Below are 15,054 nucleotides of genomic sequence, written 5' to 3'. Positions count from 1 at the left end.
GGCCACCAAGGTTTAGTAAGAATATCCTTTACAAATAAACTGTAAGCAAGCTACATTTTGTCAACTGCTCCTCTCTTCCTGTCACATCTTCTGCACTATTTGGACTCTCTAAAGAAGTTAAAATTACACACCGAATGCTCTCTTCTGCGGAAGGATCTCAACGGGAACTGCTGCCATTCCAGTCCCTGGCAGTGAAGAGACTCTATTACAAAGCTTTTGCAGATGCAGCATGCATTGTCCAAGAGGAAAAGCACATCTAATAAAAATGAGATAAAAAGTGTATTGATGAAGCCTATGACGCAGCTGGCTCAGCACCAGCCTGCAGGACCCCATGATCCAGCTGGTATATTTTTATTGTTGCAATTGTTGGCCACAACCTCAGGGGTACCAGGCTTAGTGAGATGGAGAGGGCTCTTGAAAGGGATCCACTTTGGTCTCATTCGCAATGACAGGCAGCTGCAAGCCCACTCAATTCTGAAATAGGCTGCAAGGAAAGGATTGTGTAGATAGCCACTGAGCAGAAATAAAAGACACCACACACTAAATTTAGATATGAACCCTTTTAAAAACTGCTGAAGATGTTTGCTAAATGACAGACAGCTCCCCTTCCTATGACAGCAGCGTAGCACTAGGTCTTCCTAGAAAGCACAGGTTGACTTCAAAGCCTGCACGATGCTAAACACAGAAGAATCTCTTAGCAGACTTGCCCATTAGCAGAGGATTGGCCACATGATCCACTACAAAATGGAAGAAAGAAATCTATATATTTACCATCTATCCAAATCACAAGTATTTGTTACACAACAGTGATTTTCAGACTGTTGTGGTGTATGCACTACTACACTTGAGTTTTTTTTCTAGTTCTGCGAAGACTGACAGGGCCTTCTCCAATCAAAGGGTGTTATCCTCCTAGTACAGGAGGGCAGAATTTGTTCCTGGGTTTACAACAGCTCTAAGTGTATCCTGATAGGATTACTAGCAAGGATTATGCACGGCACTGTTAAAGAACTACTCAAGAAAAAAAAAAAAAAGAAAAAAAAAAAATAACCACAGGTCAGGAGTCAAAAATCCCTTCTCACCACGTTAGGCTGATCTGTAGTAGAGTTTTATGAGTAGGTCTTACGAGTAGAAGATTTATAGGAGGAAAAGAGGAAATACTTGTGTTTTCAGCTTTCTTTTTAGTTATGGACTACAGTAATCTCTGCATTTTTCTTCTTTTTTTCTTTTTTTTTTTTTAAATTCTTTTTTAGGTTAATATATAACAGAAAGTAGTACATAAAAGGTTCAGGGGAGGGAAGGCGGGTGGTTTACATGTCAAGCCAAATTCAGATCCCATTACTCACATTAGCAAGCAGTTACACAAAAGACCCCAGTTATTTCAGTGGGATTAATCACAGGGTAAGTTTCCACTCAAACTGAATGAGTAGCAAAATTTGCCTCTCAATTATACACAGTTAATATTTTAGAAATCCCAGATAATCTGTATAAACATACACCATTTCCATAAAAGATGAGTTGTAACAGTCAAAATTCATTTTATTTTTGTATTAAAATGTATATTCTGTTTCCTAAGAATCTTAGATTTACCAGTCATTGCAATACTGTATGAAAAGTCTTTGAGAACATAATCTTCATGCAATTAGAGATAATCATCTAAAAATCTAAATATTTTCTTGCATTACTAGGAATGAGATATCTGAATTAAGTCATTGTAAAATGCCAGAGAATCTTACTTGGCTTAACAGTTTTGAAACTCCTTTAGCATGTTCAAAATCTGGTCTTCCAAGTACAGCAGGCTCCTTATTCATCTCTCCCCTTCCTTTCCTGTACTCAGCCTTAAAAAAAAATGCATACGAATCACTATTAAATTGTTTGCTTTTGTTTTATCAAGAGAAATGTAAGCATTAAGGCTAGTAGAAAAAGTCTCATTTTGTGACCTGCATTGACACCACTTTCAGAACTGTTCTAACCAGCTCCGAAAAAAGCCCTTCTTAGGCTTCAGCTTCTTAACACGTAAGATTCATTTATTGTAAAACACAACGCACAGCATTCACAAAATTCAACTTTAACCAAATGCATGGCATATGCCTGAGAAACACTGTTCTCCCAATCAAGGCAGAGTGAGTTGCAGTGGCTCAGCATTTCTTACAACCGGGTCTGCAGTTTAGACAAGATTATTTGTAGCAGCTGAAACTAGTCTTGAAACAAAACTAGGCTGAGGGGCAGCTTTTTTGAAATGTAAGGTCAAATTCCACTCTCAGTTTTACCACTGCAGTCTCGCTGGATGTCAGTGAGGTTGCACTGGTGCAACAGAGCGGAATTAGTCCCGCAGGGCTGGTGTTACATGATCTTCCCAGCTGAACTGCCTCCCATGCAAATTGCTGCAATTTTTTTCCACAATGCATTAGAAGACAGCACAGATGAATCGACAATAGGTGCTTTGCAATATCACAAACTAAATTACCCATTGCCTAAAATAGCCTTCTTGCATTACTCAGGCACTGTGAATCAGCAGGGACACATCATAACAACAGACTGAGAGAAACAAAAGTTCCAACGCCACTCTAACTCAAAGGGGGCTTGAACGGCAATTAGTAAATCTGGGTGTTGAACATAACACTCAGTAGAAGTTCTTGGTTTTCAGAAAATTCTGAATATTCAAAAGGTGAATCTCAAGTCTCTTAAAACTATCTCTCCATAGGTGCCTAGTCAGTCTCCCATGAAAATATTAGCACTTGGCTCAGGGCTCTTAATAGATATATTGTTTGACTTGTCCACAATAAAATATTAAATTGCATCACATATTGCTGCTTCTCAAACTGCTCCTTAACCTATCCATTAGCAGATGTCATGGTGGGAGGAAGAAGAATTTGAAAGGGGAGTTCGGTGAGCAGAGCCCCCATGCAAGAGGCGGCGTGTTTGCACAGCTCTCAGAAGGACAGCAGGGAATTGCATTTCCCTGTGGCTGCTGGCTGAAATGGGAGCAGCAAGAGGAGTCCTGAGATGCGAGCTTCTCTTGTACTGAGGTGAAAAAAGGCTTGGTATGTCTTCTGAAGTGCAGTATAGCATACGAGCATATGAGTTATTTTGAGAATGATTATCTTTAATAAAGCTGAAACAAACCCAACTATAGTAAGCTTAACATTGTCTTTAGATCAATGACCAGTAATTGCAAAGGTCATACTGTCAACATTAAAATAGAAGAAATCCATAACACTGTAACACACCAGGCAAGAGTTTTTTTATTTTGTTGCGGTTTATTTTTTTTTTTATCAAATCTCCATATCAGATTTGGCGTTGTAGGTTTGCTGCTCATGACATTTGAGAATTTCAGCAGCATTCTAAACAGTCTGATTGAAATTGGAATAAACAAAATAATACATCTAAAAATACAAACAGAGTAACAGGAGAACATACATCACTTATTATCCTTGTTATCTCAGTTGCCATCTTTATGTCTGGCCTGTTCAGCACTTCAGTGTATCTATGAGTATCTTGTACATCCTTCTTATAGGATACCTGTCAAACAAAAAACAGTTTTGTTTAAAACAAACGAATAAAAACATTTTAAGTTTATAAATAATCTTCGAATGACCTACCAACTCAGCCATCAAATTCAGTAAAAGTCTGCCTAATTTATTCCAACACAGTCCTACTTGATAAGCATTATTTAGTAAGAGCTACACATAGGATAAGGAAGAAATTTAGAAGCATAAAATACAATATTAAAATGAAAAATTATTTTTTTTAGAAGTGTAGAAGAAAATGGAAGCACTGTAAAGACCCACATATTACGTTTTATCATTAAATTTCAGGACTTCTAAGAGTATAGCAATTTTTCTATACTGTATCCTTTTTAATAAAAACTACCGCCCTTATGATATTGAGCACCACAGCCTAGCAGACTGCAGCTACGCTGAACACAAACTCTAATTCTACCACAGTGAAAGTCTTTCTCAGTAACAGGCAGCCACGTAGCTGGTATGTAATTCAATGACACACAGCTCCACCCCAGCATCCTCTACTCCCCGCAACTCCATTTATCTGCTCCTTTACACAATCATGGGAACAAGAAGGCTGAGTGTTCCAGCATGTGGAGTACAAGACTGAATCTTTCTGTTTGTGCAAAAGCCCCTACTATAATGAACAGGCTCAGAAAACTTTGGCCAGAAGGCTAAACCACAAGTAGGAGAGTCCAAACATTCTCCATTTAGCAAAGCAATCACAGGAACAGCATAGACCTCAGGGACGTTACAGAGCTCCAAGACCACAAGTTATCCTTCTTCTCCCTCTCCAGGGCCTGTAGACTTTTTCCTCTCCCTTGCTGCAGCACATGTGCCAATCTAAGCCAATTTCCAAGAGCTGTCTTACTAAATTATTTTGAATTATTAAGAAAAACATCCCTGGTATTCAAACCTGTCTCAGAAATTGAACTTTCAGGCAAAAGTTAGAAAACATGAAATAAAGTCTACAGGAAATAGAAAGTATCTAAATGATTCCTACTTTGCTGGACAGTCTCTCAGATTCTATTGTGTTGTATTTCACCATTAAGAACGTCCTCAGCTTGAATTTTCACTTATAACCTCCACATCTAGTTCCTGTTTCCAATGTAAAGTTTTACTCTGGGTACAATGCAATAAACTCATAAACCGCAGCACTCAACAACAAATATAATCGGTACAAATGTATTGCAAAGACAAAACAAGACAGAACAAAAAATCTTACTTTTTGGCAAATATTTTACAGGCAACAGGAAAGTAATTTTGCATCCATATGGCTTCAGCTAAGTAGACAAGCTAAACAGGCTTCACAGTTGGCCACCTGCCCACAAATAGATCTTATAATTTTTAACCTACAATCAGTGACACACAGGTGTCATGATAAAATAAATAAATAAATAGTTGAGATGAATACAGCCCAAATTATCACCTACCAATAAAATAGAAACCGTTTTTTTACAGCTTGTTAAAATCACTAGAAGTTTTGTTTTGGTTAGGTTTAGGTTTCCTCTTTTTTTTATTTTTAAGAAACTAGATGTACAGACAAGCATTTGCAATTCAGGGCTTTACATGAATTTAGTTAATTATATGCTGTTCATCCTAATGACCACATGAGGTGAGGTGAAAACCACAAAGGCAGCAAAAACAGGTTTCTGAATAGCACCCTATCATCCATGTAAATTGCAAATTAAAGGCCAGCATATGTGCTCAAAATAGAAATTAGGAATGGAGTGAATTTAACAACAGAGAATCAAGAATAGTGGTGATAAAGTTGAGGAAATGTGGTCACTTATTGCTCCCAAATGACATGATCATATAGTACATGAAATAATGGATTGTGGTTAATTTCAGGGGGAAAGGAGGGAGGGATAAGACAGTGACAGTCCTTTATATTTCACCATTTTCAATTATATTAGATGCAAGGCCAATTGCTATAGCTCTCCCTGAGTGAATTATTATTCTTCCTGCACCTAAACCAGTATACCTATTACTTATGTCTGAGGGAAAGTCATCTAGCATTTTACAAATGTCTGCAATATATATTTGCTCCATTCTGCAGCTTGTCATACTCCGGTGAGAATAAAAATGTTATGCACCAGAACAGTAGTTTGTCAGAGGTAGGCCAAAGAAAGAAAAAATATGTTTCCCATTTCCTGAATAACCTCAGTCCCTGGATGCTGACCCCTTCCCATTGGGACAGTGTGTTGGCCTCTATTACACAGCTGCTATTCTGTTCCATCAAGTGATTTTTTTTTTTTTTTTTTTTTTTTTTTTTTTTTTTTTTTTTTTAGTGCTATGTTAGAACAGTAAAACCAGAGCGATTCTGGAAGAGCAGGGGAACAGATGTAGACAGAGCAAAGCAACCAGCTTGGTGTGTGCACCCATGGGCAAGTGGAGAATGCTACGAGAGGGCAGAAGAGAAAACTAAGCCTGGTCAAGCAACAAAAGAAGGAAACAGCAGAAACATCCAGGGAAGGGCATATCTTTTCTCCTGAGTTGGTTCAGCCCCTTACCAAGAGGCTCAAACCCTGACTGGAACCTCCAGTCGTTACTCAGTCTTCCCTTCAAAGGACTGCTCAGGCTCTACTAAAAAACATCACCGAAGGCTCCACAGGTCTACAAAACATCTGCACAAATTAGCCTTTGCATAGGAAAAAGTAACCAAGATATTGACAACTTCAGAGCAGCAATTAAAGACCTAAAGGGAGAGTTACAGTAGACCAGTGGGAAATGCAAGAGAGAAAGAAGCTGGGACAAAAGAGGAAAAAAAATTGTACCATCCCCAGTTTTGAAGCTGCAAATAGTAAATGACAAATACTAACTGTTTCTACCCCAATTTGAAATGACAATAAAAAGTGGTTACATTGTTGAATATTTTTAGAAAACAACAATAATATGAACAAAAGCCATTTCTCATGTCATCAATTTGATTACATACTCTGAATTGCCATTAGTTTTTGCAAAGCATGAAAAATATTCAAGGCTTGCTCATAATTACTAGACTAACTGTAATAGGGCCAAGCCTCCAGCTTGGCGTAAGGTCCACTGAGGCTAAACATGCCAGTCTATTTACTCCAGCTGAGGGTCCTGAAGATGCTTCGCCTTTCATGATTGTGCCAGTGTGTTGGAATGCACTACAATTCTGCAAAGTAAACAGATTTTTAACAAGGCTGCAAAATATCTCAGATTGTCAATCATCAAACAGAAATTTTACTGCATGGTGATCCAAGCACACTTGGGTTTAAAAGACACAGACCTTTCCTGCAGTCTTTTGCCTTCTCCCCTATTCCAACTCCAAAACTATTCCAAGCTATAGGTAAAATATTATTAAAATACACACAAGCAGCTATGAACACATTTTGCCCTCTTGAGATGCACACACAGAAGTCAGCAAGGAGCTGTGCACACTTATCTGCAAGAGAATTTGCCTCTTACTGTTCATCCCTGCTTAGTATTTTCCAAGAGCTGCAAGTCCACTAACTAATGGCCTGTCAGCTGTGTCCCTGCCCCCTTTTCTCTCATCTGCACTTTGGGGTCTATCAACACTAAGAAAATGACTAGCTGGTGACAATGATCATTGGCAACAGCTTTTCTGATCCCCACTCAAATGGTGTTGAAAACTGTTTCCCAGCTCGTGTAGAAGAGACAAACACATTTCTGGCCCATTACAGTTGATGCAGTCATCCTTTCCAGTAATGGGCTTGAAAATTGATTGGTCCCAATTACATCAGGAGTAAACACATCATTTTCAGCACCAGTTGGAAGTGGTCCAGGGGGACCTACTGTTGACAACCACTGTCAGCAGAAAGTTAGTCAGTGAAAGGTGATTTTTCTAATGCAGATGCTGAGCAGAGAGCCAGGAGAAGCTCGACTTTAACATGATCTGCATCAAAACAAATATCAACATTTTGGTATGTTATTGATGGTGTTTAAGCACATCAAGTTTAAGATTCGCTGATTTGGTCTTATCAGAAAGACTGTAAATTTTTGTGTGTGTTGATTGAGACTGCCCAATATCCTGAACGTGAAAAAAAAGCTTACTCCTAAGACAATATAGACTTAAATATTCAAGCTTAGATGGTCAGTGAAACATTATAAATTAGCACTACTGACATCATATGGACTGCAAAGAGAACACATACACATCAAAAGTTTGCCCAACTACCAACTAACATTTTAAAAGCAGCACTGTTTTATACATAAGCATAAGAGAAAAGATACCAGGGCTCCAATCTCAAATCTGCAAATTGCCTTTTAAAGGTCCACAGATAAGTCTATCACAGTTTTCTTATTTGTAAAATCAGAATACCACTTCCTTATTTCATACCATGTAATGCTGTGAGAAGAATCAATATTTTTAATCAAATAGAACATATAAATTGCTGTACAAACACTTAACATTGTTTCGCTAATCATAATGCCCAGTGATGGGCCAGGTCATGGAACAGACAAAACTGTGATCCACAGCTTTGGGTATCTTCATCAAACACTATGTGCAGCTTCTACCCAGGCACAACATGGCAAGTGTTTTCTTTGCTTTAGAAACTTAATTGTCATATCAGTCCACTGTTCAGTTATGTTCTTCCCTCCATCTGATCCTCAGCTACAGATCAGGTGACCACTATTTTTTGACCTGATGGTTTTCTAAGGGCCACCACCTAATTTTGGTCTCAAGTTTGGAAACTTCTAGACGAGCTAAACGACAGGCATAAAGAAGGCTATGGTCCCTACTTCACTTTTCTCCAAATGCCTTTGTGTGCCAAAGTCACATCATTAGCATTCACTTCACAAAATACATACACAATTTATAAAGAAAAGTACTCTAGTTTGGATAAACATGTGTTTGTTCAAGCATTATGTAGTATTTAAAGTATTTTTCAAGCAAATATCCTATCATTTAAAAAGTCACTTTTGTTCTTTGGAGAGCAATTTTCTTCAGTCTAAGTATGAAGAAGAGAAAAATATTTTTCTTACACATGATCACATTGTTCAGGAGATTTTACAGTATTTCCTTATTATGCAGCTTCAACCCATGCCTACACAGCGTGTTAATGATATTCAAAGTGGTGTGAAGGCCTACAGCACATGACAGTTTCAAAATGTCAGCACAAATGTATTGTAAGTTGAACTCAGTCTTAATTTTTAAAGGAAATTGCACATTTCACAGAGTTGAGTATAAATGTCAGCCTTACTTTAAGGCTGAGTAAATAGTCTTAAACACATCCTAATCCTATTAGATGCAAACCCTGCATGTAAAGGTTGAATTGAGTTGGCAGAGCATTGTAGGTAAACATGCCTTCTGCTCCCATAGGTATACTGTACTGAGTGGTGGATAAAAGAGCTTTGTCCTTCTATTCTCCCAGTAGTTTCCCTCCTTTTTCCTTGCACTTTCAAAGCTATGATTCTACAAATAACTTGAAATAGTTCAGAAAGAAAATGCTCCACATTTGGGATGCTCGCTATTCCACACTCTGACTCGAAGACGAATACCCACATGGCTCTTCATTAAACCTGTACTTAGAAAGCAAGGAATCTGCAGCTATTCACCATGGTGCCCAAACAATTACCTACAGGAGCTGTGTAATTCCGCTAAACAATAACTGGACTTACATAACGTTCCCCTTTATGTGTAATAAAGATATACCACCTTTGCAGTGCAGCTCCCAACGAGCAACCAGAAGGAATCTGTTCTTAAACAGATGAAACTACCTCGTTAAGAGTTTTATGCTGGATATGGAGGTTTTGTTTGATTTTTTTGAAGTTTGCTCAGGCTGAAAATCATAGAATCATAGAATCATAGAATGGTTAGGGTTGGAAGGGACCTTCAAAGGTCATCTAGTCCAACCCCCCTGCAAGGAGCAGGGACATCCCTGACTAGGTCAGGTTGCTCAGAGCCTCATCCAACCTGGCCTTGAACGTTTCCAGGGATGGAGCATCCACCACCTTTCTGGGCAACCTGTTCCAGTGTTCTATAACTCGCATCGTAAAAAAATTTTTCCTAATTTCTAATCTAAATCTACCCCCCTCTTTTTTAAAACCATTACCTCTCGTCCTATCGCAACAGGCCCTACTGAACAGCCTCTCCCCATCTTTCTTGTAGGCCCCCTTGAGGTACTGGAAGACCGCTATCAGGTCTCCCCGGAGCCTCCTCTTCTGCAGGCTGAACAGCCCCAACTCAGCCCCAGTAATTTCCTTCATATTTTTTCACTATTTTTAACATGCTATTAAAAGTTCTCATTCATCAAAACATCCTTCTCTCCTATGTTTGCCTTCATTTCTTTTTTTTTTTTTGCGTGCATTAAGGGTGAAAGAAGATGGAACAACTGAATTTCATTTACTCTCACATCAGTACCCTCCTCTCGTTAATTGTTTTAGCAGGCGATGTACAGCTGTAGAAGGGGAGTGAGTTTTCACTAGCATACTAATCCTCAGACCATGATGAACTGGATTCAAAAACTCTTCTCATTCCTCCTGTTCCCACCACCTTCTCTGAGAGGGATTCCTATTTCTCTTCCAGGCACTATTTCCTTCCCTAGTAGTCCACCATCACTCCTACTGCCAAGTGAAAAAACCTTTTGCTTATGGGGAGAGAAGTTCATGTTCCCAGCTCCTACCCTCCGTCAATCTGACATCCTGAAGCTTCCAACAGCAGAGACAGACGGAGTTTGACAGGAAGAGGGAATTCTGTAATCAAGGCATGTTGCAAATTACTGCTGGGAGTTCCAACGCAGGTATTTCCCAGCAGAAGAAAAAGTTATTCTTCAAACATAATGTTTCCCTGAAGTTCTCCAGCAGCCTTTTAATCAGCGGCCACCTGTCAAGATTCTGCACACACGGACATACATCTAACATTGACATTTAGCTTTCAGCCTACATAAGCGGAGAGTGTTTGTACACTGCCAGTAGGGATGATAGGGTAAATTTAAGTTAATTCAAAACGAACATTCAAGCTTCATTTTCTATATTGTTATCAGCAAAGAAATATCCTGTTTATCTGAGAAATTACAGTTATAAAATCACATACCTACCTGACTTGACTTGCTTACCTAAAAAGAATGGAAATGGATCATAACTTTGAAGGTATTTACATGTCAGCTGCTCTTACTGGCTTTGTGTACCCTTTAAAATGACTTCACTATTTTAGCCAATCTTCTCCTAAAATTTACTTTTCTCATAAGTAAGCTTTTACAAAATCTAAGACATTTTTCTTCAAAGTTGTGTTTGTATAATTCAAACACTATACTTGATAGCATTTCCACCCTTAGCAATGGTGCATTGAGCCACTATAAAGCCAGCTCAACCATGAAATCAAACCTGACTTGAAAGTAATAAAATAAAATTTAAATATTATTGAGCTTTTTATATTGTGAAAAACACAAAGAACTTCAAGAAGTTAACAAGCAACTGTAAAAAAAAAAACCCTACTTTAAAAATTTTGCTAGATACTCTAGTTTATTTGTAAATTATTAAAGTAAAACTACATGAACAATTCATTTGGTCAATGGCATAAAGTAGTGCTAGGCATCAAATTGAACTCTATGGCTCAGATTCTGTAAAATAAGTCATAAATTGTTCTTTGGAATCCATTTGATACGTACTGATGAGTTAGGAACAAAGTTATTAATGTGCATAAAAGTGTGCAAGAGCGGGGTATAAACATCCCTCCTCTTCCCTCTAAACAGAACCCTTGAATAACTACCCAAATGCTGCCAGTGTAAGACACTGAAACCATGCTGGCGTTCATGTAAACAAGAGCTTTATAACTTTCAAAGAACAAGTAGGTATACATGAATTCAGAGAATCTGTCTTTGTAATTTTATTTCAAACTGATAGCACTTAATAACAATTACTACTAATAAACAATAACAACCACTTTCCACTGCAGTTTAGAGTGAAAGTCACATACCACTACTCATAGCATATTTTAAACACACATTGTGTCCCAAATTACTTCAGAGCAAATAAAGTAAAAAAACACCAACAAATGCAATACGAAAGTATTCCATGCCCAGTTCATTTCAGTTAGCTATAACAGATGTATCTACCGAAAACAAGCAAACGAATTTCAGATGGAGGAGTACTTACATCACTCTGGTATTTATTGACTTCCATGGCATGCTTAATATCTGGAGGCTCCTTCATATGCGCATAATCTGAAGTTCCTTTCTCAGCATCATGTTTTTGTTTATAGAGAACCTGAAAAGAGCAACATTATACTTCTGTGACCTCGGCAGAGCAGGTATAATAATATGAGCTGGCTTAAACCTAGCATCATAGTGTGCCTGCATTCAGGAAGAAATGTAATAAATAATTAAGCTCCTTAATGGAACCAGAACCCTGAAACACGAGCAGCTTCTACCCAAAAGAGAGACGTATGAGGCACAGTCAGCAGAGAGATTTCTCTGAATCTGTTATTGCAGCAGAGGTATGAGTAGACAGGAAGAAGAAAAAGAAATATACAGAAACAGAAAATTAACCTTAACATGGTGAGAAGATAGCCCAGGGAAAAGCATAAGGGAAAGATTTTTTTGCTCAGAACCACACCTGAATCTATCAGCTAAGTAAATATTTCCTTAGGTTTCTTTTTTTTTTTCCTGTTTAAAAAAAAAAATAAATTGTGCATTTCTCATAAATAAACAGGTTTACATGAAATACTGATAGCCCAAACATCTATTTATTTTTTCCACTGTTAGGAAATTACTAGCACAATACATATTTTGACTAGCCCTCAGGTTTGCAAAGAAAAATAATATTTACATTCAATTGTCATCATGGTAAAGGAAAATGGAATTGGATTGTGAGATTATAAACAAATTTATTTTTATAATAGAAACTGAGGTTAATGTTGGGCATTCATCCAGCTTTCAACATACTGTGTTATACTTACATATATATACACACATTCACATACTAAAACTGCCTGAAAAGCTGATCTTGCACTTATCCTTGTCAGAAGCTTTTAGACTTACATTAAGAAAATTCACCAGGTTTTGACGCCTGAAGAAGCAGCAAGAATCAAGAAAATTCATCTTCTAATAGTTCTCAGGAGCAAGCATTAAAATAATCCCCAAGAAAACAGCAAATACTAAATAAGATTGAAAGCTGATCAGGAGGAGGAGGATTTGAAACCAAAACCCTTGATAGCAATAAAATAATACTGTGAAAGTTTTGAGATGGGAACTCTTGACGATGGTGATTCGGACTCTTTTAGGACAGGATATTAGAACTGTGAGAAAATGCTGTATCTGTTTGTGTTTAACGCAGTAACATTGCATCTGAGCCACAGATGAGGGTGCCCAAGGCAATGTATTAGTATCTGCCCCGACTATCTCAGATTACAAAATGATACGTAGGCTGAGAGATTAAGACAAAAAGGGTTTGTGTTGGGTTTTTTTTTTTTTTTGCACTGCTACTATATGAATTGAATTTCTATCAAATTAGAAAACTCAAAATGTGTCATCTCCTTAATCCATCTCCTTATAAATCCATCATGATCAGGCCTCTGGGGAAATAAAGACAACCTAAATTGAAACAAAAAATTTCTACAACCTCCCTACATGATTACATCTTGCAGATGGCAAATAATCTTTAATAAGACTGAAGCACCTCTTCAAAAGTGTAATTACTATATAAGCATAGGCCACAAAACATATTTTGCTACTTCTCTTGCTTCACATTGTCACTTTTAAGATTTTCCCCACTTCATACAATTCTGAGAAGCAGACCTGTAAAGTCACTTCCAAAATCTACAAATTTTTAGATATTTTATTACATTGTCACTTTGCTGGTTCAATGTGGGGTAACGTTAGCAGTGCTGCATGTATGCAGGAGGGGCGGTCCGTGGCGAATCACGCACTGGACGTGGATGAGTCCACAAGTGCAGGGGGCAGGTGCGTCCACGTACGTGGTGGGCACGGATAAGTCCATGGGCGCAGGGGCAGGTGCGTGGCAGGCACAGATAGACCCATGGGCACAGGGGGCGGGTGCGTTCGCATGCGTAGCAGGTGTACGGGTATTTAACCCTGTGTTGCGCAACATTAAATTGAAGGCTTAGCTTGACGGTATCCGTGTGATGCCCTGCTTTCCCCGGGGCAGGGCTCCGGTGGGTCCTGGGTTGGTTTGCTGGCAAGAGAGCCAGTGTTTCAACATCTATGTTTTCTATTTGTAAATGGGCTATGTAACCGAGATATCAAAAAACAAAAGCACATCAACTCCCAACATGAGAAAACTAACAGAAATTACAATTGAGTGTCCACTATCTTGGAATAAGATGACCATTTCTTTAGCTTAATGTAAGAATATTTGACTTGTTATTTGACAGCTGTGTTCTTCCTCTATTTTCACATTATTCTTATTAACTGACTTAAGTAACCTTGAAGTAATCACAGGCTAGGAGGAGTTCAATAGCTATCTAGCTCAGTTTTGGATAGTTTAGTGCAGAACTATTTCCAGATCTGTAAATCAGTTCCAAGGAAGCATGAAAAAAAATGTTTATGAGGATTATTTCATCAATATTCTTAGAATCATTATTTTACATATTTGCATGTGTGCATTTATTTCTCATTTCATGTCAATTTTCAAGTTTTAGCTAAACTGAACTTTATTTATCAAATCTACATGTGAAATTACTCTACAGAGAGAACAAGTATTACAGGTCACTGACGTAACCTCTACTCTGTAGTGGCACCATTTATTCACTCCAGAAATACAAGGCAATTATTTAAGTTGGTGTGACTTCAGATTGAACAAATTTGTAAGTACTCATTTTTCATTTTTCTTATCTCTCTCGTACACCAGTGTGTCAATAGGAAGCCGCATTAAGGAAGGCTTTGTGCTCTTTTAACTTAACTCTGACTGACTCTCTATTTTGCAACACTTTAAACACTATTACAATTTTTATTTTTGTATTTCCCTTTATAGCCAGTAAGCTGAGCTCCAAACTTAAAATGCACAATGTAGGATTTTGTAATGAAATGTTCACGAACACAGAAAATGCCATTTTAATCTCTAGATAGAGAATTAGATTATCCGATGCATTTGTGTAAAACAAAACTAGAGAAGTCCAGGGGACTAATACATGCTACCATAAAAAAGAGGAAATCTTGAACATGAGATTTGATACCATAAAAAACCATGAAGAATTACATAAAGCAGTCATAAAGCATCAGAGTAAAAAAAAAAAACAACAACAAACAAACAAAAAAAAAACCCACAAACATATGAAAGTAAAAGGAGGATGCTGCCCACAAGTAAGAAAAGCTCTGAAACTTTCTCTGGAAGTTGAAAATATTGCTGAAGACTCACTTGGCTCATTATGTTTTAAAACAAACAGAAAATACTGTTGAGCACTGACATACAGTCACTATCTGAGATATTGCCCTGTGCAAAGGAGAAAATTAAACTGCCTTCAGTTTGCTTTAGATCATTTCTTTCCGATAAGAAGAAAAACAGTGCAATCTCTTCTTATGGCAGAAATAAAGTGATGAAAAAAAGTGATGAAATGCATACTTTCTTTCAACATCGGTGCCCTCTCAAGCAATTTTAAATACCTTTA

The 15,054-nt window shown here is 37.8% G+C and overlaps 1 protein-coding gene across 1 annotated transcript in view; it reads right to left on the bottom strand.

Moving 5' to 3' along the window:
• The window catches only part of NEBL (nebulette), a 100,254-nt gene that overhangs the window by 71,495 nt on the left and 13,705 nt on the right, over positions 1 to 15,054 (bottom strand). Inside the window, exons 5-7 of the mRNA XM_086740249.1 lie at positions 11,586 to 11,696; positions 3,418 to 3,519; positions 1,734 to 1,835 (exon numbers count right to left, since the gene is read on the bottom strand). Coding sequence (XP_086596375.1) covers positions 1,734 to 1,835; positions 3,418 to 3,519; positions 11,586 to 11,696 — 315 coding nt within the window. The remainder of the gene's footprint in view (positions 1 to 1,733; positions 1,836 to 3,417; positions 3,520 to 11,585; positions 11,697 to 15,054) is intronic.

This window comes from Chlamydotis macqueenii, chromosome 2, assembly GCF_036417535.1.
Source record: "Chlamydotis macqueenii isolate bChlMac1 chromosome 2, bChlMac1.mat, whole genome shotgun sequence".
In the NCBI taxonomy this organism is placed as follows: domain Eukaryota; kingdom Metazoa; phylum Chordata; class Aves; order Otidiformes; family Otididae; genus Chlamydotis; species Chlamydotis macqueenii.
The sequence above is the reverse complement of the archived record's forward strand: the minus strand, read 5'-3'. Positions and strand labels throughout refer to the sequence as shown.